The 19,448-nt window shown below is 44.9% G+C and overlaps 1 protein-coding gene across 1 annotated transcript in view; it reads right to left on the bottom strand.

Annotated features, from left to right (window-relative positions):
- The window catches only part of Abcc4 (ATP binding cassette subfamily C member 4), a 224,754-nt gene that overhangs the window by 62,710 nt on the left and 142,596 nt on the right, over positions 1–19,448 (bottom strand). The window contains exon 20 of the mRNA XM_059273212.1: positions 11,793–11,872. Coding sequence (XP_059129195.1) covers positions 11,793–11,872 — 80 coding nt within the window. The remainder of the gene's footprint in view (positions 1–11,792; positions 11,873–19,448) is intronic.

Genomic DNA, 19,448 nt, shown 5'->3' with positions numbered 1-19,448 from the left:
CCGAAGTCCCCGTGTATTACCGGCGGGTGAGCAGAATGGCACTGAAACACTCAAGGAACGAAGGACTTGATAGCAAAGTAATTCAGCCACAGAAATCTACCCACTGCACTGATTCCATGTCTCTAGCACAAGAATAGGAAACTAATGTGTGCTGTCCGAACCCCGAGGGTGGTGTGGGATTAGGTGCCGGTTACAGAGGGGTGAACAAAATTGTACAGGGTGCCGGGAACTCTCTACTCTCCTAGGAGGTGGGGTTATAGAGACATACATGACTATTAAAACCTGTGAGCTAAAGGGGAATGCTTATTTTATTGTAGGTAAACTACATCTAGGTAAGAATACTGGCAGGGTCAGAAAGAAACTGACACCACCAGAATTCCATTCCCAAGTATGTGTGGGAATGTGCTGGAAAATGCACAGTCACAGGGCCAAGAATGATTTATTTTGGTTACATCTAGAGTGAGGAAGAGGATCCAGTTTGAAGACTAAAAAAATCAATGTGTGTCTCCAAACAAACATAGCTCCTGAGCCCTGGGAGATAATTCTCTGAGTCTGAATTTTGCACCTCAGGTAGAAGCTGTACCATCTGCTTCAAGACTGATTTCAGACACCCAGCAAACACCCATCAGAAGCCAGAGAGAGGACTGGGAAAGACAAGCAAGTGATGAAATTCTGAGTCAAGAGAAGCTAGAAGACAGTATTCATGATGGTGAACTATGTTCCAGATCGAATTAAAAAGACATGTCATACATCGAATGGAAAGTGCTGGGGCCAGTGAGGCAGCTCATGTGGTAAGGTGTACGCTGCCAACCCCGCCAACCTGAGTTAAATCTTGGGACATAGGTGGTAGAGGGGAGAGCTGACTCCCGGGAGTCCTCTGGCCAATGCACTGGAGCACGGACACACATTCAATAAGTAAGTATAAAATATTATATAACAGAAAGTATGATTTTAATAAAACGGAAGCAAGTTCACTAGCTAGCCTTTTCTTATTCATCTCATTGTGAGAATTGACCAGAAAAATAGACAAATACAAATACAAGCAAGAACAGCAGTACATGGAGACCTGTAAGGCCTCCATGTAAGTAAATATGTAGCCATTTTCCTCTCCACACTTCACGATTGTCTAGGATGGCTGAGGGTGTAAGACCCCAAGAGGAGAGGACACAGTGAATGACCTCTACTGTTTGACCACACACACCGTCCAGCCACAATGGGGTGCAAAGTTCTGTGCTCTTGTAGAATACCACCAGGCTTGATAAGAATGAGACAGGCCCTTTAGTTTTTTGTTCTTTAGGTCTTAATTACCTTTTTATTAAACTACGACTGTTATCACTAGAGCTCACATGCTGGGACAAATTGGAACATCAATTGCCAACCTACAAGCCTGTGAGGGTCCCTAGGGATTGCCAACACACTACCAAGTGTGTGAACCACCTGACTGGCAAAACCATGTCCTCTTTCATTCAGAAAAGAAAGGTCCAGGAATAGCAGGCGTGGGGCTGTGTGAATCCTATCACCCCCGGGTCAAGAGTCGGTCAATATTTCCAGTAGCCTCTACGGTCAACTCGGCTCTCTACAACTGGGAGACCACTTCAACCAGGCAGCTGGCACCAGCATTATCTCTGAGGCTGGCACTTTCCCAGATGATTCCCTCCTTGCCAACGCACCAAGTAAAAACTCTTTTGTTGGTTTCTGAAAGCATGAAAAACACCGTTGATTCGGTTAAAATGGATGAGTTTACTCTTAAAGACAGAGAGCTTTGAAAATGAGGGCAAAGCAACCTCACTAACACTGTCCTTTGTCTGAGGGGATTGGAAGGTGGGAGTGGGGGGCAGGGGTGAACAAACCGTAGAAATCTCCAAATGACAAAGTCATTGTTCAGTGTGCTTCGTACACACTTTCCCTGACATCCCCACACAAAGCCATGCAAGGGTCAGTGGGACCGAGACAAGTCCGGCAGTTCCACCCTTGTGCTTCTATAAAGGACGGTGACCCAACCCATTATCCCCAAGTCTTAGGCTGGCTTTGTTCCCCGTATCCAGATGCAGCAGCTTTTCTCAGCCCTCCCTCCTCTCCCCCCTCCAGGAAGAAGTGACTGAGGATGCCTCCTTCACATCTCCTTTGGCTTGGCATTTCCACTTCATAAAGCGGCAGTCAATGTGTTTTGTGTGCAGGGAGGAGGGGATGACATGTTCAGTGGTGGTCCCACTGCTGCCTGCATTGGTGGCTCAAGTAGCCTAGGATTAGCCCTTTGTGTGCCATGAAAGGATATGAAAAGTCAGTTATTTAGGCTCAGTCAAGCTGCTGGCCTTTTTTTTTTTTTTTTTTTGGATGAGGGGTGTGAGGTGGGGAAGAAGAAAGGTTTTGCAAGGCAGTTCTCCCAAATCGGCGACAGCATTTTGCAGAAGGCAGCTGCATGCAAGTTTGCACCCTCAGAAAAATCCCCCCACCCCTCCAAAACCCCACTAAAACGCCAACTGCTATTCCTGCCTCGTAACTTCATTTTCAATTGTTTTGTTAGTAGGAAGACCCCTGGAAGTGAGGATGTTAGCTGCTAGAATTCCAGATAAGTGAGACCCATTACTCGATGCTACTGGGAACCACAGAAGCTTCAGAAATAGTATGGAAATTAGATTAATAGGAAATATTTACTGCTCAATGGTCTATTCTGAAAACAATGGATCCCGGTAGTGTGGTACTGAATGGAAAGTAGCCATTAAAATCATCAGGGCCAACAAACCCAACATCTGGGATACAAGCTCACATGGTGGTACTTAGGGGTTTGGTGTGTGTCAGATAGTTATCGTAATGGAACACACGGAAAATGAGATGGTTACCATTATCAAACTATTTCTCACACTTGGAAATAATGCTGGATTGTAAAAAGCATATTCTTCATAATTTGACAAATTTTGTTGAAATGTCACTGAGATGTAGCTCCGTGGTAGAGTAGTTCCCCAGCTCTGGGTTAGATCTCCAGAACCTGGGGTGTTCCGGGAGGGGGAGTTCAGCCAAACATGATGGGAAAGGCCTGTCTGTCACTCTGTCTACATGAGAGTCTGAGACAGGAAGGTCGTTTGAGCCCAGGAGTTCTGAGCCACCCTGTACAATATATTGGAACCTTACCTCTAAAACACAACTAAACTAAAGGAAGACAATTATATTGAAATGATGGCCATTTATCTTTACTGCAATCATTGTGAAGTAGGTTTTTTCTTTCACCTTTTGTGAGGATAGAGGTGGTAAGCGGTAGAGCTTAGTATGTGAGTTAGAAAAGGAGGTTTCTCGGCTCCCAACTCTACCATACATGATACCTGAATCTTATACTTATCTAAGTGCCACCCTGCCACCTACAGAGTCACACAGTAGCACACTCAACCCTCACACCATTGAAACTTGAAACTTTTCCTGAAGAGCCAAACACACTGCCTGAAGTGGTCTTCAGGGCTCTGTGGCCACAAGTAGAAAGACACAAAAAAGAATACATGCATTCACTTTTGTTTTGTTTTGTTTTGTTTTTCAAGACAGGGTTTCTCTGTGCAGCTTTGCGCCTTTTCCTGGAACTCACTCTGTAGCCCAGGCTGGCCTCAAACTCACAGAGATCCGCCTGCCTCTGCCTCCCGAGTGCTGGGATTAAAGGCGTGCGCCACCACTGCCTGGCTGCATGCATTCACTTTTTAAACAGTCTATCTTCATCACCTAGAATTGAGAACAGCTCCAGTTTATCCAGCAACTATGATGTGACTAAACAAGACGCTATCTGGTGGCCTCAGGGATGATCTGTGGGTTAAGGATTCAGCTCAGTTAGTAGAGCTGCCTACTTAGCATGCACAAAGCCCTAGGTTTGAATCCCAGCATTGTGTAATCTGTAGACCACCTGGTCCCAGCACTTGGGACCTGAAGACAAGAGGATCATAAGTACAAGGTCATCCTTGACTACATAGAGATTTCAAGGCCATCCTGGGGTACCTGAGAATCTATTTAAAAAAGTCTTGTGATTGACATATACCTGTGGGATGGACTGTCCTGCAGTGCAGACCTTCCAGTCAGGAACAGGGTTTGTTTTAACCATGGCATTCTTATGCAGATGCCCATGTGAGGGCATGTCCAAATCAGTGACCTCTCCAGCCTGTCTGTGCTGACAGAATCCTATCTTTTGAGTGCTCCCTGCATGCTACCCACCACTACAAAGTTAACGTCTTGCACTCGAGACACAAGTCTCTCCAAGATCTGGCCCCTCTGTACCCATCATCTTCATCTCCTCTGATGTTTTAATCTCAATATCCTGTGCTATTATTCCATCCCATGGTCTCATTGCAAATATCCCATGCCCGGAGCTTCCTGTCACATGTGCCTTCTCCACTTTCTGGGGTTCAGGGATAAAGCTTTGTCCAATTCCTCCAGGCAGGCTACAGAAGAAACCCAGAAGCTATGACCAAAGACTGTAGGTCAACTCAGAAATAACAAAACCTTGAAGCTTTGCTTTATTTTAAAACATGTACAGGCCTGGCCTAGAACTTGCTATGTACACCAGGGTGGCCTTGAACTCACAGAGATCTGCCTGCTTCTGCCTTCTGAGTAGCCTTGTGTTTTAAGTGAGAATGGCCCCCACAGGCTCATACGTTTGAATGTGTGGTACCCAGCTGGTGGGCTATTTAGGACAGACTAGGAGATGTGGTCTTGTTGGAGGAAGTGTGTCACTGGGGGGTTGGGCTTTGAGGTTTCAAACCCCATGCCAGGCCCAGTCTTTCTCTCTCTACCTCAACTTTCAGATCAGTTGGGAGCTCTCAGCTACTGCTCCAGCACCATGCCTGCCTGCCTGCTGCCATGCTTCCCACCACGATGATCACAGACCAACCCTCTCACACTGTAAGCAAGCCCCCAGTTAAATGCTTTCTTCTACACGTTGCCTTGGTCAGAGTGTCGCCACTGTGACAGGACAGTAACAAAGACACCATTCAAACCTAATTTACAAGCAGGGGGAAAAAAAAGAATATCTATTTGAGCATTTTGGGGGTTTGTGGTCAAAGTCTAGTTAGGCAGTCAAGAGAGCCTTGAACTTGGAGAGCTACCTCCTTGGCCCCCCAAGGGCTGGGGTTACGGGTGTGCACCACCATACCAAGTCTTAGTGAAGCCATTACTGCGTCTTTCCAAAGCTTTCAACCTGTCAAGTTACTCCTTATATTTTAGCAGTTTGGATGGTAAGTGTGTCATTATCAAGTTACAATGGCGAGCATCGTAAACACATTTAGTAAGACTCGTGGGGTGACTGTGGGACAGGGCATCAGCCATGGAAGGCAGAGCACTGACTAGCTCTGCAAGAGGAACAGAGAGCCATGAGTCAGGAGGAGAGCGCACTGAGTGACCCAAACAGAAGCCGCAGCTAGACCACTTATTAGCAAAGGTACAGAAACAACCAGAGGTAAAGGCTGGCACTCAGTTGTTCAACGGTGACTTTGCAGGTGATATCTCAACCTGCGGCTCCACTCAGACAGGCAGAGGCCTTGTTAGCAATGCCACTGCTCTTCTTCACTTGCCCCAGAACATGGAAAGTAGAGTCTCTTAGGGGGGGAAAAAAAAAAAAAAAACAGTGCCCAACACTCTGAAGTTTCCTCTGTGCACAGCGATGCCCCAGCACTGCTGAACACTAATGGGAATGGAATAAGAGAACAGCATACAGCAGGGGACTCCTCACGGCAGCATGGCCTGCTGGCCATCCTGGAGGTGCTGACACGGTCCTGAGGAGAGCAGGCGTGAAGCAGGAGGGGTCTCTTACCTGCTACGATTTCTTCAGGTAAGCAGAAGCAGGAGAGAAAAACCTAAAGGCGAAACCCTTTTGAGAAAGCAAGCGCATTGTACGTGCAAGGCAGCCGGTGGCCCTGCTTGTTAGGGACAAAAAAGCCCATCCGCTGAGAATGACACCTTCAGAGGAGAGAAATGGACACATGACTTTACGGTCCCTTCCAGGGCAGGCTACACTTCACGAGCTATGATGGGCTAAAAACTATAAAGTCTTTTGGAAAAATGTACAAACCTGGCTACAGTGTAGATCCCTTTTCAATGAGAGGTCAACACAGTCTAACCACAAACATTTGTGTGTGGAGTCTGTGTGAACATGTGTGCAGGTGTGCACGTACGTATGTACGTGTGCCTGTGTGTGAAGGTGAAAGGTTAATGTTGGATATCTTCCTTAATTCCTTTTCTGCCTTATTTCAAGAAAGAGTTTCTCACTGAACCTACGGCACACTGATTTGACTGGGCTAAGCTGGTTGGCTGTTAAACCCCAAGGGGCCTCCTGGTTAAACCTCCCAACTTGTGGGATTACAAGCCTGGCTTTTTCATATGAATGCAGGTCCTCAGGCTTGTGTGGCGAGCTCTCTCCCAACTGAGCCATCTCCCCAGCCCTGCCACAAGCATTAGTCTGCATATAGTTCACCGTGCAACAGTTGTGTGGAAAGGTCACATACAGACAATTTAATTGCTCCTAGAGGGTGTTCATGGGCACACACATGTACGCATACCCATACCACAAAGCAGTGGAATCCCGTTATCTGAAACTAAACACATCAAACCTTTTTTCACAAAAGGGAATATTGTCACTATAAAATAAAATCAAGATTAGGATGAAATAGGGCAAGTGGGGTATGCTCAACACAGTGCTAGGCTGTGTGGCACGATCTCTCCCTTTTAGCAGGGCATGGTGATGAGTTTATTGCCAGACACATTGGGAAAGAAATGGGTCAAGGGGCTGGAGAAAAGGTTCAGTGGTTAAGAGTACTTCACCTTGCGGGGGACTGAGGTTTGGTTCCCTGAACCTACATGGTGCTTTACAACCGTATGTCATTCAAATTCCAGGGGGTCTGACACACTCTGACCTCTGTAGACACCAGCCACACACAAGGTACACATACATACACATAGGCAAAACACTTAGACGCATAAAAAAGTTTTTAAAAATCTAAAAAACCATTTAAAACAAAAAAAATATGGGTCACTATGATGGTTAATGTTGATCATCAATTAGCAGGATGCAGTCAGCTGGACATGTCTGTAAGGAGTTTATATGCTGGGACAATTGAGGTGGAAAGACCTACTGTGTGAGAATCTTAGTCCTAAGTCTGCCTTCTACAATGTCACTTCTTGTCACATGTTTTGTCAAAGCGACACAGAAAGGAACTAAATCACTAACAGGAAAGAGACATTTGCTGGTCTTTTAAAGGATGAATACATAGAGAGTGATAACTGTGTACAAACAGAATACACACACACACACACACACACACACACACACACACACACGGCTAGCTCACCAATACAATCATCTTCCAAAGGTCAATTCCTGCTCTAAGACTGTTGTCTCTCCTGATTTCTCATATCTGAGAGGCAGATGATCAGGTGGCACTGATATTTTAATTCCTATTTCTGCAACACCATGTAGCTTTAACTTGCAGAAAACTATTCTGTCTTGATGGAGGACTTGGCTTTAGAAATCCTGTTTATACTCAAAGTGGTTGCAATTTCTTGAAAAAGTAAAGAAACGACACACATTTGAACACTTTTTACGCCAGAGAGATGCTGCCAGTCAGGCAACTTCAATATAACTTTATTTCCAATAAGTAGCTGTTATTTCCAATTATGTATTTATACTTTATTCAAAACACCCTTCAGTTCTATTCTAACCCTGGCAACAGCTTGTCAGCTAAAAGTGTGTCTGTCTAGTCACTGATAATCCACATGTGTACCCCAAGAGCCCAGTTTCCCAGATACCTCTTCTCACCCTGTTCCATTCATACTTCTCACAATGATGAATGGCAGCAGAGACGCAAACTTTGTGTCTCATCACTATAAACACCAAGAATCAATACTTTAAAACAAAACCCTGCCCATGTCCACATACACCCAATCTTTTGTTGAGGCACAAGGGACAAAATTAGACTTCTGTGTGGCCAGGAACTTCGGTCACAGTTTACGTAGAATTTCCTCCGCTTGGTCATCCCATGGGTGGCATGGCAGATCTCTGCCCAGACTTCTGACTGGTTTCTTCAGAGCACAAGGACTCTAGGCACCCCACCGCAAACGAAGGGTCCCGTCCTCAGGCCCATCCCCTGGACTCCTCAGGATCACACTCAGTTGGAAACTCAAGTTCTGAACTGACCAACTGAACTGCCATCACCAGAAAAGGTGATGAGGCACCCAGGGTTACACAGCTCACAGGAATGGCTCGAATTACATCATTTTCTTCTGCAGCTACCCGATCTTATTATCCAGAAAAGCATGTGCATATGCACATCCTTTATAAGGAAGAACCATGAGCCAGGCAGTCTCTATTGGAATCTTGCTTAGCTTTCTAGCACTTCAACTGTGGACTTGGGTTTTCACTCTACGTGCGGGCACATACGCTGCTGCCACAGTCACTCGAGCTAGAGAGTGCTGGGTGATGCTCACTTCCTTGAACATCTGTAGGCACTGCCTCATATCCAGCTCCATCTGATCTCAACTGTTTTAGCTAAACTGAGCACAGGAGTATCCTGGGAAATGACCTGTACATAGGAGGAGCTCTAATTACCTCCAGGATCCGATGAAAGACATCAAGACCCAGAGGCTCCTGACGTCAGCAGCAGGGTTTGCTAATGACATTAAGAACAAAGGCATACAGGAAGTTTGCCACTAAGGTCAATTTTGAAAGGAGCTAAGGAAACCCTTCAGGGGACCCAGTAAACTGGCTCAGGGGATGAGCAGGTAAACAAGACCTGAGGAAAACTGCAACCACCTCAGAGGTCCATGCAAGGCAGTGGATGCTACTGCTGAAGGGCAATAGTCTCTGACCTGAATAATCTCTGACCTGAATGGTTTATCTGATGGCTAATTCTCAAATTTCTGTTGTTATTGTTAATTGCCCCCCTTTTTGTTTGTTTTGGTGGTACAGGAAATAGAACTCAGGGTCTCAGGAACACAAGGTCAGGAGGGCTGTTCTCTTAGTCCAATGTTTAAAGACGTATTAAAGGACTGAGATAGAGGAGACAAAATGTTCTGAAAAGCAGCCCCACACGTCCACCCGCACCCCAGAAGCTCCGGTATGGGGCCAGCCACAGGGGAGTGAGGCTGGCTGTCATTCTGACCTTGCTGCCTTTAATTCCAGAGACTATTTAGAAATGTAAGGAGCAACCCCTGTCATCCGCCTCAGCTAGCAGAGCTAATAGGCTTCTAATTAATTTCCAGGAGATTGCTGTTATAACTAACAGGTTTTAAACATTTGGTTGATTGGGGAAAATGAATTGAATATAATGTATTTGATTTGGAAAATTAGTTTTCATTCTATGTGCTTACCATAATAGTGTTTATTTTAAGTTTACATGATTCCATTAAGAGTCCCAGAACACCACTGGGCAGTTTTCGTACTGACAGAGTCCTATCTGGCTTAAAAAGGGAAAAAAAAATCAATTTACATTTAGATTTTTGTTGGCCTTTCTTTGAGGGTAGGTTAATTTTTTTTTTTTTGTGGCTTTCATAAAAATCTTTGCTCGATCATATAGCAACAGGCACCAAATACTTCAAAATGATCACAGCGATTCTTCACGAGAAGCCCAGGCCGTCATCAGATGCAAATCCTCCCCAGGAAGGCTGTGCGCGCACAGTGCGAAGGGGCCGCTCCAGCCCCGTTTGCTAGGTTTCACTTGATTCCTCCTGACAACCATTTAAACAATGGATGTTGGGAAATGTCCCTCAAAGACGCAAAACAATGGCAGGGATCAGTGCTTTTATATTTAGCTAATGCTATTTTTAAAAGGAGAAAATATTTCTTCCTGAAAGGATTACAGGAAGGTTTATTGGAGACACCTGCAGACTGAGTGAGTGACAACAGATCTGTATGATAATTGATAACTGAGTTGTCCTTTATGTGAAACTCAAGATTCACTTTCGGGGCAGAGTCTAGAAACTGGCTAATCAGCACCCAAAGTAGGAAACAATGGTGAAGTGTAGCAAGCCTGTGAGCGGATGATGGATAAAGATTCTGCTGTATCTGGTTAAACTGAAGTACAACAGGACTAGAATTTTCTCTCCTCACAACGCTGAGAAGGCTTTATACTAACGTCAAGAATATCCCTCCACAAGCGACACAGAAACACACGAGGGATTCGAACTAGCACAGCTCACTCTTCTAAACACACAGTGGGCCAGCCAGCTTTGGAAATTCAGCCTTGGCCTAGCTCACGGCTGTGGAGAAACAGAACCGTTGGCAAATTCTTCTAGAAGTAATAGTAATCTCTGTCAAGACATGTGCTTAAAGTTCTCTGTATTCTGAGGGGTGGGGGAGACAACTCTGGAGTGAAGGGTTGCTTCTAGGGGACAAAGAACATAGCTAAATCCAGTGCGGTACATTTTAAAAATAAGTTCACAGAAGCCAACGAGTCTGGTGTGGTTATCTGCAGTATAAAGACTCCACCTGTGAGCCCCAGCTGGGTGGGAAGAGATGGCTTCACCTACGGCCATGCTGTTTGCAGTAGATAGCCTGGGCTCTCTTTCTGTGTGACTAACAGAGATTCCAGCAAGCACTGTAGCCTACTGTTGAGTTGTTTGGTTTTTTGACACAGCCAATTTCCCAAATTAAGTAATCCTTCAGTTCTTGAGACCAGTGACTACAGAAGTGAACCTAGGCTTGGCCTGAAGAGTGCTGAGCATAGAAGAAAAGGGGAAGGTCCAGCCAGACCTGGGCATAACTGAAGACCCCCCTGTGGTGTCTCCACCTCCTGCCTGTGGAGTCTCCACCTCCGCCTGCAGCTTGGCTGCTGGTGAGAACAGCTGTGAACTGGCGGCTGGAGAGTAAAAAGGGTCCAATCTCATGGCAAGGAGCTGCAAGCAGCTGGGATCTTAACGTGTGCACGGCTTTTGATAGATGCATTTCTTCTCCAAAATAAACGCTTGGGGGAAAACAGAAAGATCCCCTGCCTGAGTCACTGCAAAGCAGACAGAATTAAAGGACAGGTAAAACCGCAGGCGAACAACACTGAATGGTGAGGTGAGAGATGAGGTGACCTGACATGAGTCTTTTGGACCTGAAGTTCACAGACAAAACAACACGCAAAAAGAAGGCATTTCGTGGGATTCGTCTTTAAAGACACCTTAAGACAGAGCAATCAATGTGTGAAAAGAAAAGTTGCCTAGGAAAACAAAAAAGGCATTTTCTGAGAAGACTTTGATCCTGTACTCTATTATTGGCTTAAACATGCCCGCATTTAAAGCTTTGAATCTGCAATAACCGCTCTTCTATTGTCCTTGCTAACAAAGTATTATTTTCACCTTATTATTGCTAATCTGTTCTTTGTAAGTAACCACACCTGGTTTTACCCCACCCCCTCCAAAAAAAAAAAAGGTGCAGTAAATATTTGCCCTTTGTGGCAATACAATGCATAATTTAGTTAATCTGGGCTATCTTTCCGTGAGAGGTGATTGTTTCTATATTATGAAATGTGTTCACAGTAAATCGGATCCAAGCCAGATACCTGGGAGGCAGATGGAAAGCCACTTACCAGCATGTAGCTGCCATGAACCAACCCTGACACGAACGCACAGCCACTCCTACACACAATATCACTCACGCTAAGTCAGCCTCCGAATGTTAACCACACCTTCCTTCTACAAACACAGCCTTTTATAAGGTAACATTACACACCTCCAGCCCCACAGCCCCACGGCCACCCCCTTTCCCTCACGGAAAGGCCCTGGAAAAGAGAAAGAAAAAGACAGGTACTTCAGTTCTGCATCTGAGAGCATGGTATCACTCTACATACCTGGATGAAGTCTAGAAACGTCAGGGGAAGCAAGTCATCCATATGTCCGATGTCTTTGGAGAAACGATTTAAAATTCTTCCTGCAAATACAGGATATGAGAAATTATACATCTCCCCAGATAGACCCTGTAAGAGAAACAACTTGTAAACAAATCGAAACAATATTTTAAATGCATATGTATTTAATATGTTAGGCATTCATATGAAATAAGCTGATGTCAGTGGCAAAGAAAAAGAATATGGAATGATATCTAAAGAGAAATAAAAATACCACCAAATGGTGCTGGACAGAGAATTACAATGTGGCCCCGATTTTAAAAAAAATACATATATATGTATGTACACACACACACACACACACACACACACACACACACACACACACACACGGGAAATGGGGAAAACTTGTGCCAGTGTTGGGGATGATGGGGTTTTAGAATGTTCCTTCATTTTTAGATCAATCCAAGTACAATGTAGGTAGATAAAAAAAAATGCCAAATACAGAAATTAATGAATTCCAATTGCTATATTAGTTTTCTTTAATCATGAGAATTAATTTTTCTAAATATAAATCATAAGATAAGTGTTTTATTCCCCAAGGATGGTTCATTGGATCTCACATGCCAGGAAAACTCAGAAGGCTTCTGAGTGAGAAGCAGCATTGTGGGTACACAGCAATGTCAATCATCTCAGACAGCTGCAGGCTTGAGCATCCAAGGAGACAAAAGGAAAGGTAGGCAGGGAAACAGAAACAATACCCCACGATTAAAGATCACTTCCTACCATCCACTGCATTTCCCGTGAAGAAGAACCCAAGAGAATGGTATGCAGTAAAGGCTTCAGAGGGCACCAGTCAAAGATGGTTTCCAGCAAGCAATTCTTATTTTGAATGATACAGTTTTAAAAACTGAAATACACAGAGATGGATAGATGGATGGATGGATGGATGGATGGATGGATGGATGGATGGATGGATGGATGGACAGGTAGATAGAGAGAGTCTATTTTGAGGCAGGTAACTCCCTGAGCTATTTTCTGGCTGGTGCTTAGGGAGGCCATGGTACAGATGTGACATGAGGCCCCCGGGGTACTCTAGTCAGCACTGGGATGAAGCATCCTTTCTACAATCCTCCCAGAGCACCTGGCTCTACTCGGAAGGAAGCACAGGGTGTGCACATCAAAGACAAGCAGGCCTCGGCTTCCCTGCCTCCGATGTAAGACACACTGAGTCTAGAAAGTGTCATTTCATGACATCTTTGGCAGACTCAGTGACAACTCTTCTGAGCTTCAATAACACCTCCTTTAGCAACTTGTCCTGAGGATTAAATGGCCCCATGAGTGTGAGAGAATCCTGTCACGATGCCAGGCACTTTTTAACAAGTGCCGGAAAGCAAACAAACAAAAAGGTGGAATGGTGACTGAGCCAGATTCTGAAGCATGCCGCCGGAGACAAAGTTCAACTGTTAAAATGTGGACTCTGGTCCAATAGCCGCGGTGGAGTCTAAGAGTCTGAGGACACAAGGATGCCTTGCCCACCATTTCCTACGGCAGGCTTGGAGAGGGAAGAGATGGACTCATCCCAATCAGATACATCTGAGAAAACACTACAGTTAGATAGACACATTCCCCCTATATAGTCTATGGGTTTTGTGGACTAGTTTTTAACTTCGCAGAGAAACAAGACCAAAAGAAGAAAAATACAGCTCCATGGGTAAGAGCATTTGCTCAGCAACCATAAGGACCTGAGCTGGAATCCCTGGCACCCAGGTAGAAAGCCGGGCATAGCTGCACGTGTCCTGAGAGGGGAGTCAGGTGGAACACATGAGCTCGCCGGCCAGCTGAGGGTAAACTGCAATGTTCTGGTTCAAGGAGAGACCCTGTCTCATGACACTAATGTGGAGAGTGATACAGGAAGACACCAGAGGTCTTGTTCTAGCTGCATCCCCGCACTCACAACATGTACCACACACAAAGACATACAAGCCAAACTAAACTAAAATCATTAAATACATGATTAAAAGGGGAAAGTTAGACTTTGAAAACACGGGCAAGAGTCAGACACACCAGATGCATGATTCAGCTTTAAAAATATATATACCAAAAGCAATATTGAAAATACCTTTTAAAAAGGACAAAATGGCTCACTAGAGGTGACTACTACATGAAAACCACCCCTTTACATTTTACCAGGTTCAAGAATCTTCAGGGCCGAGCTACCAGAGGGTAGCTATCAACAGAAAACACAATGCAAACCGCTGAGAAAAGGGCTCTCCACACACTGCCAGCCCAGCGACCTCCACTCTCATTCACCAACGAGGACAAGTACCACAGGACAAGAGGGCTTCACAGCATCCTCCTTGCGGAAAGCATGTAAGAACAGTGTCTGCAGATTTTTCTGCCTTTTGAAATCAGGGCTGCGATGTCGAGTTCAAGGCCTCCCAGTCATGTGTTCAGAGGTCTCCAAATCAAACCCTTATGATGAGTTCCCTCCACACTCTGCCTCGCCTCTTCATCCCAATGACATGTGGTCCCCACTGGAATGTGTCAGGGGAAGGGAGCAGTGGGGAGTGGGTTTCCCAGGGGCATACAGTCCTTTTTAAACTATTCTGTTAGAAACAGCTTGCCTGCTCACATTACACTGAGTCTTGCCTTCCAGAACACCCAAATGCTACTGCTGCATACTCTGCCCTCAGAACCACTAATTTCTCTTGACATGGCAGCCCTCGTACACTTAATCACAGCCTCTCCAGACTTCTCACAAGAAACCTGTTGCCACCACAGGTTCCCTCACTGACCGGGTCCTCCTGTGGCCACTGCCTCCGACGGCTCACCTGAGGCCAGCGTGCAGGATTCAAACCCACCCCCAGGGACTGCTTGCATGCCTGTGTGGAGTGGAACCCCCCCCACCCCCCGTTCTGCCCAGTTACCGTTACAGAGGCCAGATAGCATGCTTGATGTACATTACAAAACAAAACAAAAACAGACAACCCCCTGCGTCAGCAGTTTTCTTCCTATGTGGAGGCGGCGTCTCTTCATCCTGGTATCTCCTTTGCTGTGCAAACAGCTCCATGCACTCCGACCTGTCAATTCTGTGTTATTTCTTGTGCCACCACAGCTGTGTCAGGGAGTCTGTATCTGGCCTACTCTCTCCTCCATCAGTTTGGGGTCTCACAGGAAGGACTCTACACTCTTTCTAATGTGGATATCCAGTTTTCCCAGCACCACCTTCCTCTAAAGCAGCTGTTCTCAACCTGTGGGTCACAACCCCTTTGGGGGTCACACATCAGGTATTTACAGTATGATTCATAACAGTAACAAATTATAGTTATGAAGTAGCAATGAATAATTTCATGATGTGTGTGTGTGTGTGTGTGTGTGTGTGTGTGTGTGTGCGCGCGCGTTGGGGGGGGGGGGTCACCACAACATGAAGAACTGTATTAAAGGGTCAAGGCATTAGGAAGGTTGAGAATCACTGCTCTAAAGTATGTTTGGACAGAAGATTAGTACCTAGAATATATAAGTAACTCAAAAAAAACTAAATCCCCAAAGAAGCAAAGATGCCCATCGACAGCTGGGCTTGGAAGGGAGGAGATGGTTCTTGCAGCGAAGGGCTTTTCCATGCAAACATGAGGATGTGAGCTTGGACTCTAGGTCCCCAGCACTCATAAAAACACAGGCTCAACAGCCTGTGCTCCTCAGCACTGGGGCGCAGAGACAAGAGAATCTACAGGGCTCACTCCCCAGCCAGGCTAGCTGAAATCATTAGCTTCAAGTTCAAAGAAAGACAATAATAATGACAATGATGATGATGATGATGAAGAAGAAAAACAACATGGACCTCTGACCTCCACACACGTATGCAACACTTACACATGCCTATGCACATGTGTACACATACATGAACATGTACACACACACACAAGGAGTCATAATAACGGGCCAATATAATAATATAAAAGACAGTTTTCAAATGATTAAGTACAAATGGCCAGAAAACATGAAAAAAACAAAACAAAACAAAACTCCCAGCTCTTTAGCTGCAGAAGAAATGAGAATTAAAACACTCTAAGATTCTGGTCAGATGGTTATCATTAGCAGAAAACGCTGGCAAAGGATGCTGGGAAGATAAGAACCTTTATACATTGCTGGCGGGAACATAACTGATTTAGCTACTATGAAAGTCAATATGGAGGTGCCTCACAAAATATTCAGAATTACCATTTGACCCTATATAACCATTCCTAAGTAATACACCCAAAGGACTCTTACTCAAGACACCAGATATCTGCATATCCATATTTATGACCTCATTATTCACAAAAGCCAAAATATAAAATATAAAATCAGCCCAGGTGTTCATCACCACACGAGTGATTAAAGAAAACGAGGTATATTACACAAAATAGAGTTATACTTGCACATAAAAAGGATGAAATTATAGTTTGCTTGAAAATGGAAACAACTGGTAATGATCACATTTCATGAACTAAGCTGGAATCAGACAAATGTCGCATGTTTTCTCTCATCTGTGAATCCTAGACTGTACACACGTATTTTAAAAAGCCGTACATAAGAGACATGTCAACAGAAGATGGATTGGGGGAAAGATGGAGACTAGTCAAAGAGGAGAGAGTGAGGGAAGAAAGAGAAGGGAATGCTGGGTAGTGAATACACTCAAAGAACATGCTGCACTTGAGAGAAATTGTTCTCATGAAACCTATCGCCATGTACAACGAATAATCGCCAGTAGAAAAGGGAAAGGGGAATTCCATATTACTCTAACACTGTATTGCACAGGCAGACTGAACGGAAGGAACATGAATAAACAACCTAGAGAGTGCTGTGGGATGGTCTGTATGTCAAATGCTCTGATTGGTCAATAAATAAAACACTGATTGGCCAGTGGCCAGGCAGGAAGTATAGGCGGGACTAACAGAGAGGAGAATTGAGAGAACAGGAAGGTGGAGGGAGACACTGCCAGCCGCCACCATGACAAGCAGCATGTGAAGATGCCAGTAAGCCACGAGCCACGTGGCAAGGTATAGATTAATAGAAATGGATTAATTTAAGATATAAGAACAGTTAGCAAGAAGCCTGCCACAGCCATACAGTTTGTAAGCAATAAAAGTCTCTGTGTTTACTTGGTTGGGTCTGAGCGGCTGTGGGACTGGTGGGTGACAGAGATTTGTCCTGACTGTGGGCCAGGCAGGAAAACTCTAGCTACAAGAGAGTGTAACCCTTTTGACCCACAAATCCAATCTCTAGCAAGTGCCCCAGCCCCGCAGGGCAGGGATGGCCAGTATGCATGATTTGTACAGGAAGTACATTGCAAAGGAAAATGGGGATGGGCTGGCTGCTCTGAAGTTCACCTTGTCATACAGAGTCCTCCCACATGACTCTGCTTTTCTGTCCTGTCCATAGAGAAAATTTCATAGAAGATGTGATCAAACTTCTTTTCAAAATACAAATTTACAAAGGGTTATATCTTAGAAACTGACTGTAGAATATAGTCTGGAACCAGTGTCAGAACTAGAATTCTGACCTCTCTCATAGTCAAATTTCCGTATAGTTACATGAAGTACCCATGTCTAACTTTCACCCTTTGCCTTATTTTTTGTTAGGTTCTCCCACTAAATCTAGAACATGTCAATTCAGCTAGACTAGACGGACAGCAAGTCCTATAGCCTCCTTCCTCCTAGGCTCACAGGGGCCCAATGCTACATCAGGCTTGTTATGTAGGTGTTGGAGATCCAAACACAGGTTCTGATGCTTCCACAAGAAGCGCCTTCCTCCCCAAGCCGTCCCTCCCTGCTTCACAGTTTCAGATTTCTAAAGGTATTATTTTTACATATAAAAATATTGTTTTTTTAAACTGACGTATATTTTTCATAACTCAATATATCTTAGTAACTTCACTAAATAATGTAATTATCACTCAAAATAAGTTTAAGATATTCTATTCCCTCATCACCACCCCTCCCCAATGCCTCCTGCCATTTACAACAATTTCCAGCCTCAGATAACCATGAATTTACTTTTTGTCTCTATGTCTTTTTTACACTACCTTTCAAATAAATAGGATAATTTAATACATTGTTTACTGTATCCATTTCCCCCCACTCAATCTGAGACTTCTGAGGTTCATTCATGGCATAGACTTTATTAAGTATTTCCCCCTCTGAGCTCCATTCTTTAACACAGAAACAGTTTTAGATACCAGCAAGCAAAGTCCCACCAAACATGCCATGCTTGACCTTGAGGGTAAGAGCAGATATGTTTGGTGAGCTCTTTGATATTAAGAACTGATCCATATCTACATCTTACCTGGCATGTGTGAGGCCGAGTCCCATTGCTAGCACATCAAAATGGACTGTTTGAGTTAGAGAATTTACCTTTGATTGCTAACCTACAGAGAGCAGAAAGAGTTGGAAGGCAGAAGTGCCAGGTTCAGGCTGGGCACCACACTGAGTGAGGGTGGTCTCTCATGGGACTGCTGCCAATGGTAGACAGACTAGAGAAAGAGGGAACAAGTGAATGAGCCACCTTCTTGGTGAGGTGTGGCATCTCAATCCAAGCAGTCTACCCTTAAGAACGAGCACACTGTCCAACAGCACGAACAGCATGGACAAACCTGTGTGCTGGGCAAAGGACGGTTCAAGACAGCACTATGAGAGCCCGGCTGAGTCATTAGCTAATCAGAATGACTGTGGCCATGTGAGGTGAAGAAGCCACTTTAAGAGTGGGTCAGCCTAGACTTTCTTTAATACTCTACACAAAAAATTTCAGCCGTCCATCCCAGTGTGAGGACAGACAGGAGCTGTGGAGGTCCTCTAATTAGGCTAGTTTTCTGTCAGAACAGGCCACCAACATGGTGAGGTTCAAAGATATGAAACAAAAGGCCGTGAGAATGAAGTCACACAGGTCCTCATCCTCCTCTGACAACAGGAAGCAACAGGACTTCAGAGGACCTAGTCAAACTCAGTCTAAACTCAAATTCCTTATCTGTAAAATGGAAACCATCAATGGATGAATGAATGCGTCTTTCACTACCTCATAGGTCAGGACCATGGATCAGGAGGATGAATGAGATCATGGCCAGAGTCTTCTGCTAAGTTCAGGGGTAGTGTGTATTTGTGGGGTGTTACTCATTATTGTGGGAGTTCAATGCTGATGGGGGTGTGAAAGACCCTCATGGCTAATAACCTCTGAATGGTAGAACTAAAATTCTGACATTCTGCTTTGAAGACTCTTCATGACACAGAGGAGGAAGTAGAGATCAGGCACATTCCACTTCAGACCTTTTGGCCTTCTCCCCCCAAACTGCCTGTCTTCTACCTGGTAGGGGCTCTCCTAGCCACTGGATTTTTCACATAGAAACAGATTCCGATGGAGGCTTCACAGGTCATGGACCATACTGTTCATGATGCAGCAGACAAAGGCCAATAGCATGTGCCCAAGGAGCTGCAATGTTTCCTGACGGGGTGGGTGCCATCTGCCCAGCCTTCTGGGGACTTCCCCACCACAGTAGAGAGATGCACGACAAACATCATTCCTGTTGGCCCTTTATCAAAGGATAGAGCTACTTAGTGGTTGTGTTTATTTTTCTGGTTCTCTCTGAACTTCCTTTGCTTTCATTTCCTGTTCCATGAGTATCCC

The sequence above is a fragment of the Peromyscus eremicus genome, chromosome 9 (assembly GCF_949786415.1).
Source record: "Peromyscus eremicus chromosome 9, PerEre_H2_v1, whole genome shotgun sequence".
In the NCBI taxonomy this organism is placed as follows: Eukaryota; Metazoa; Chordata; class Mammalia; order Rodentia; family Cricetidae; genus Peromyscus; species Peromyscus eremicus.
Note: the sequence above shows the minus strand (reverse complement) of the source record. Positions and strands in the feature narration are given on the sequence as shown.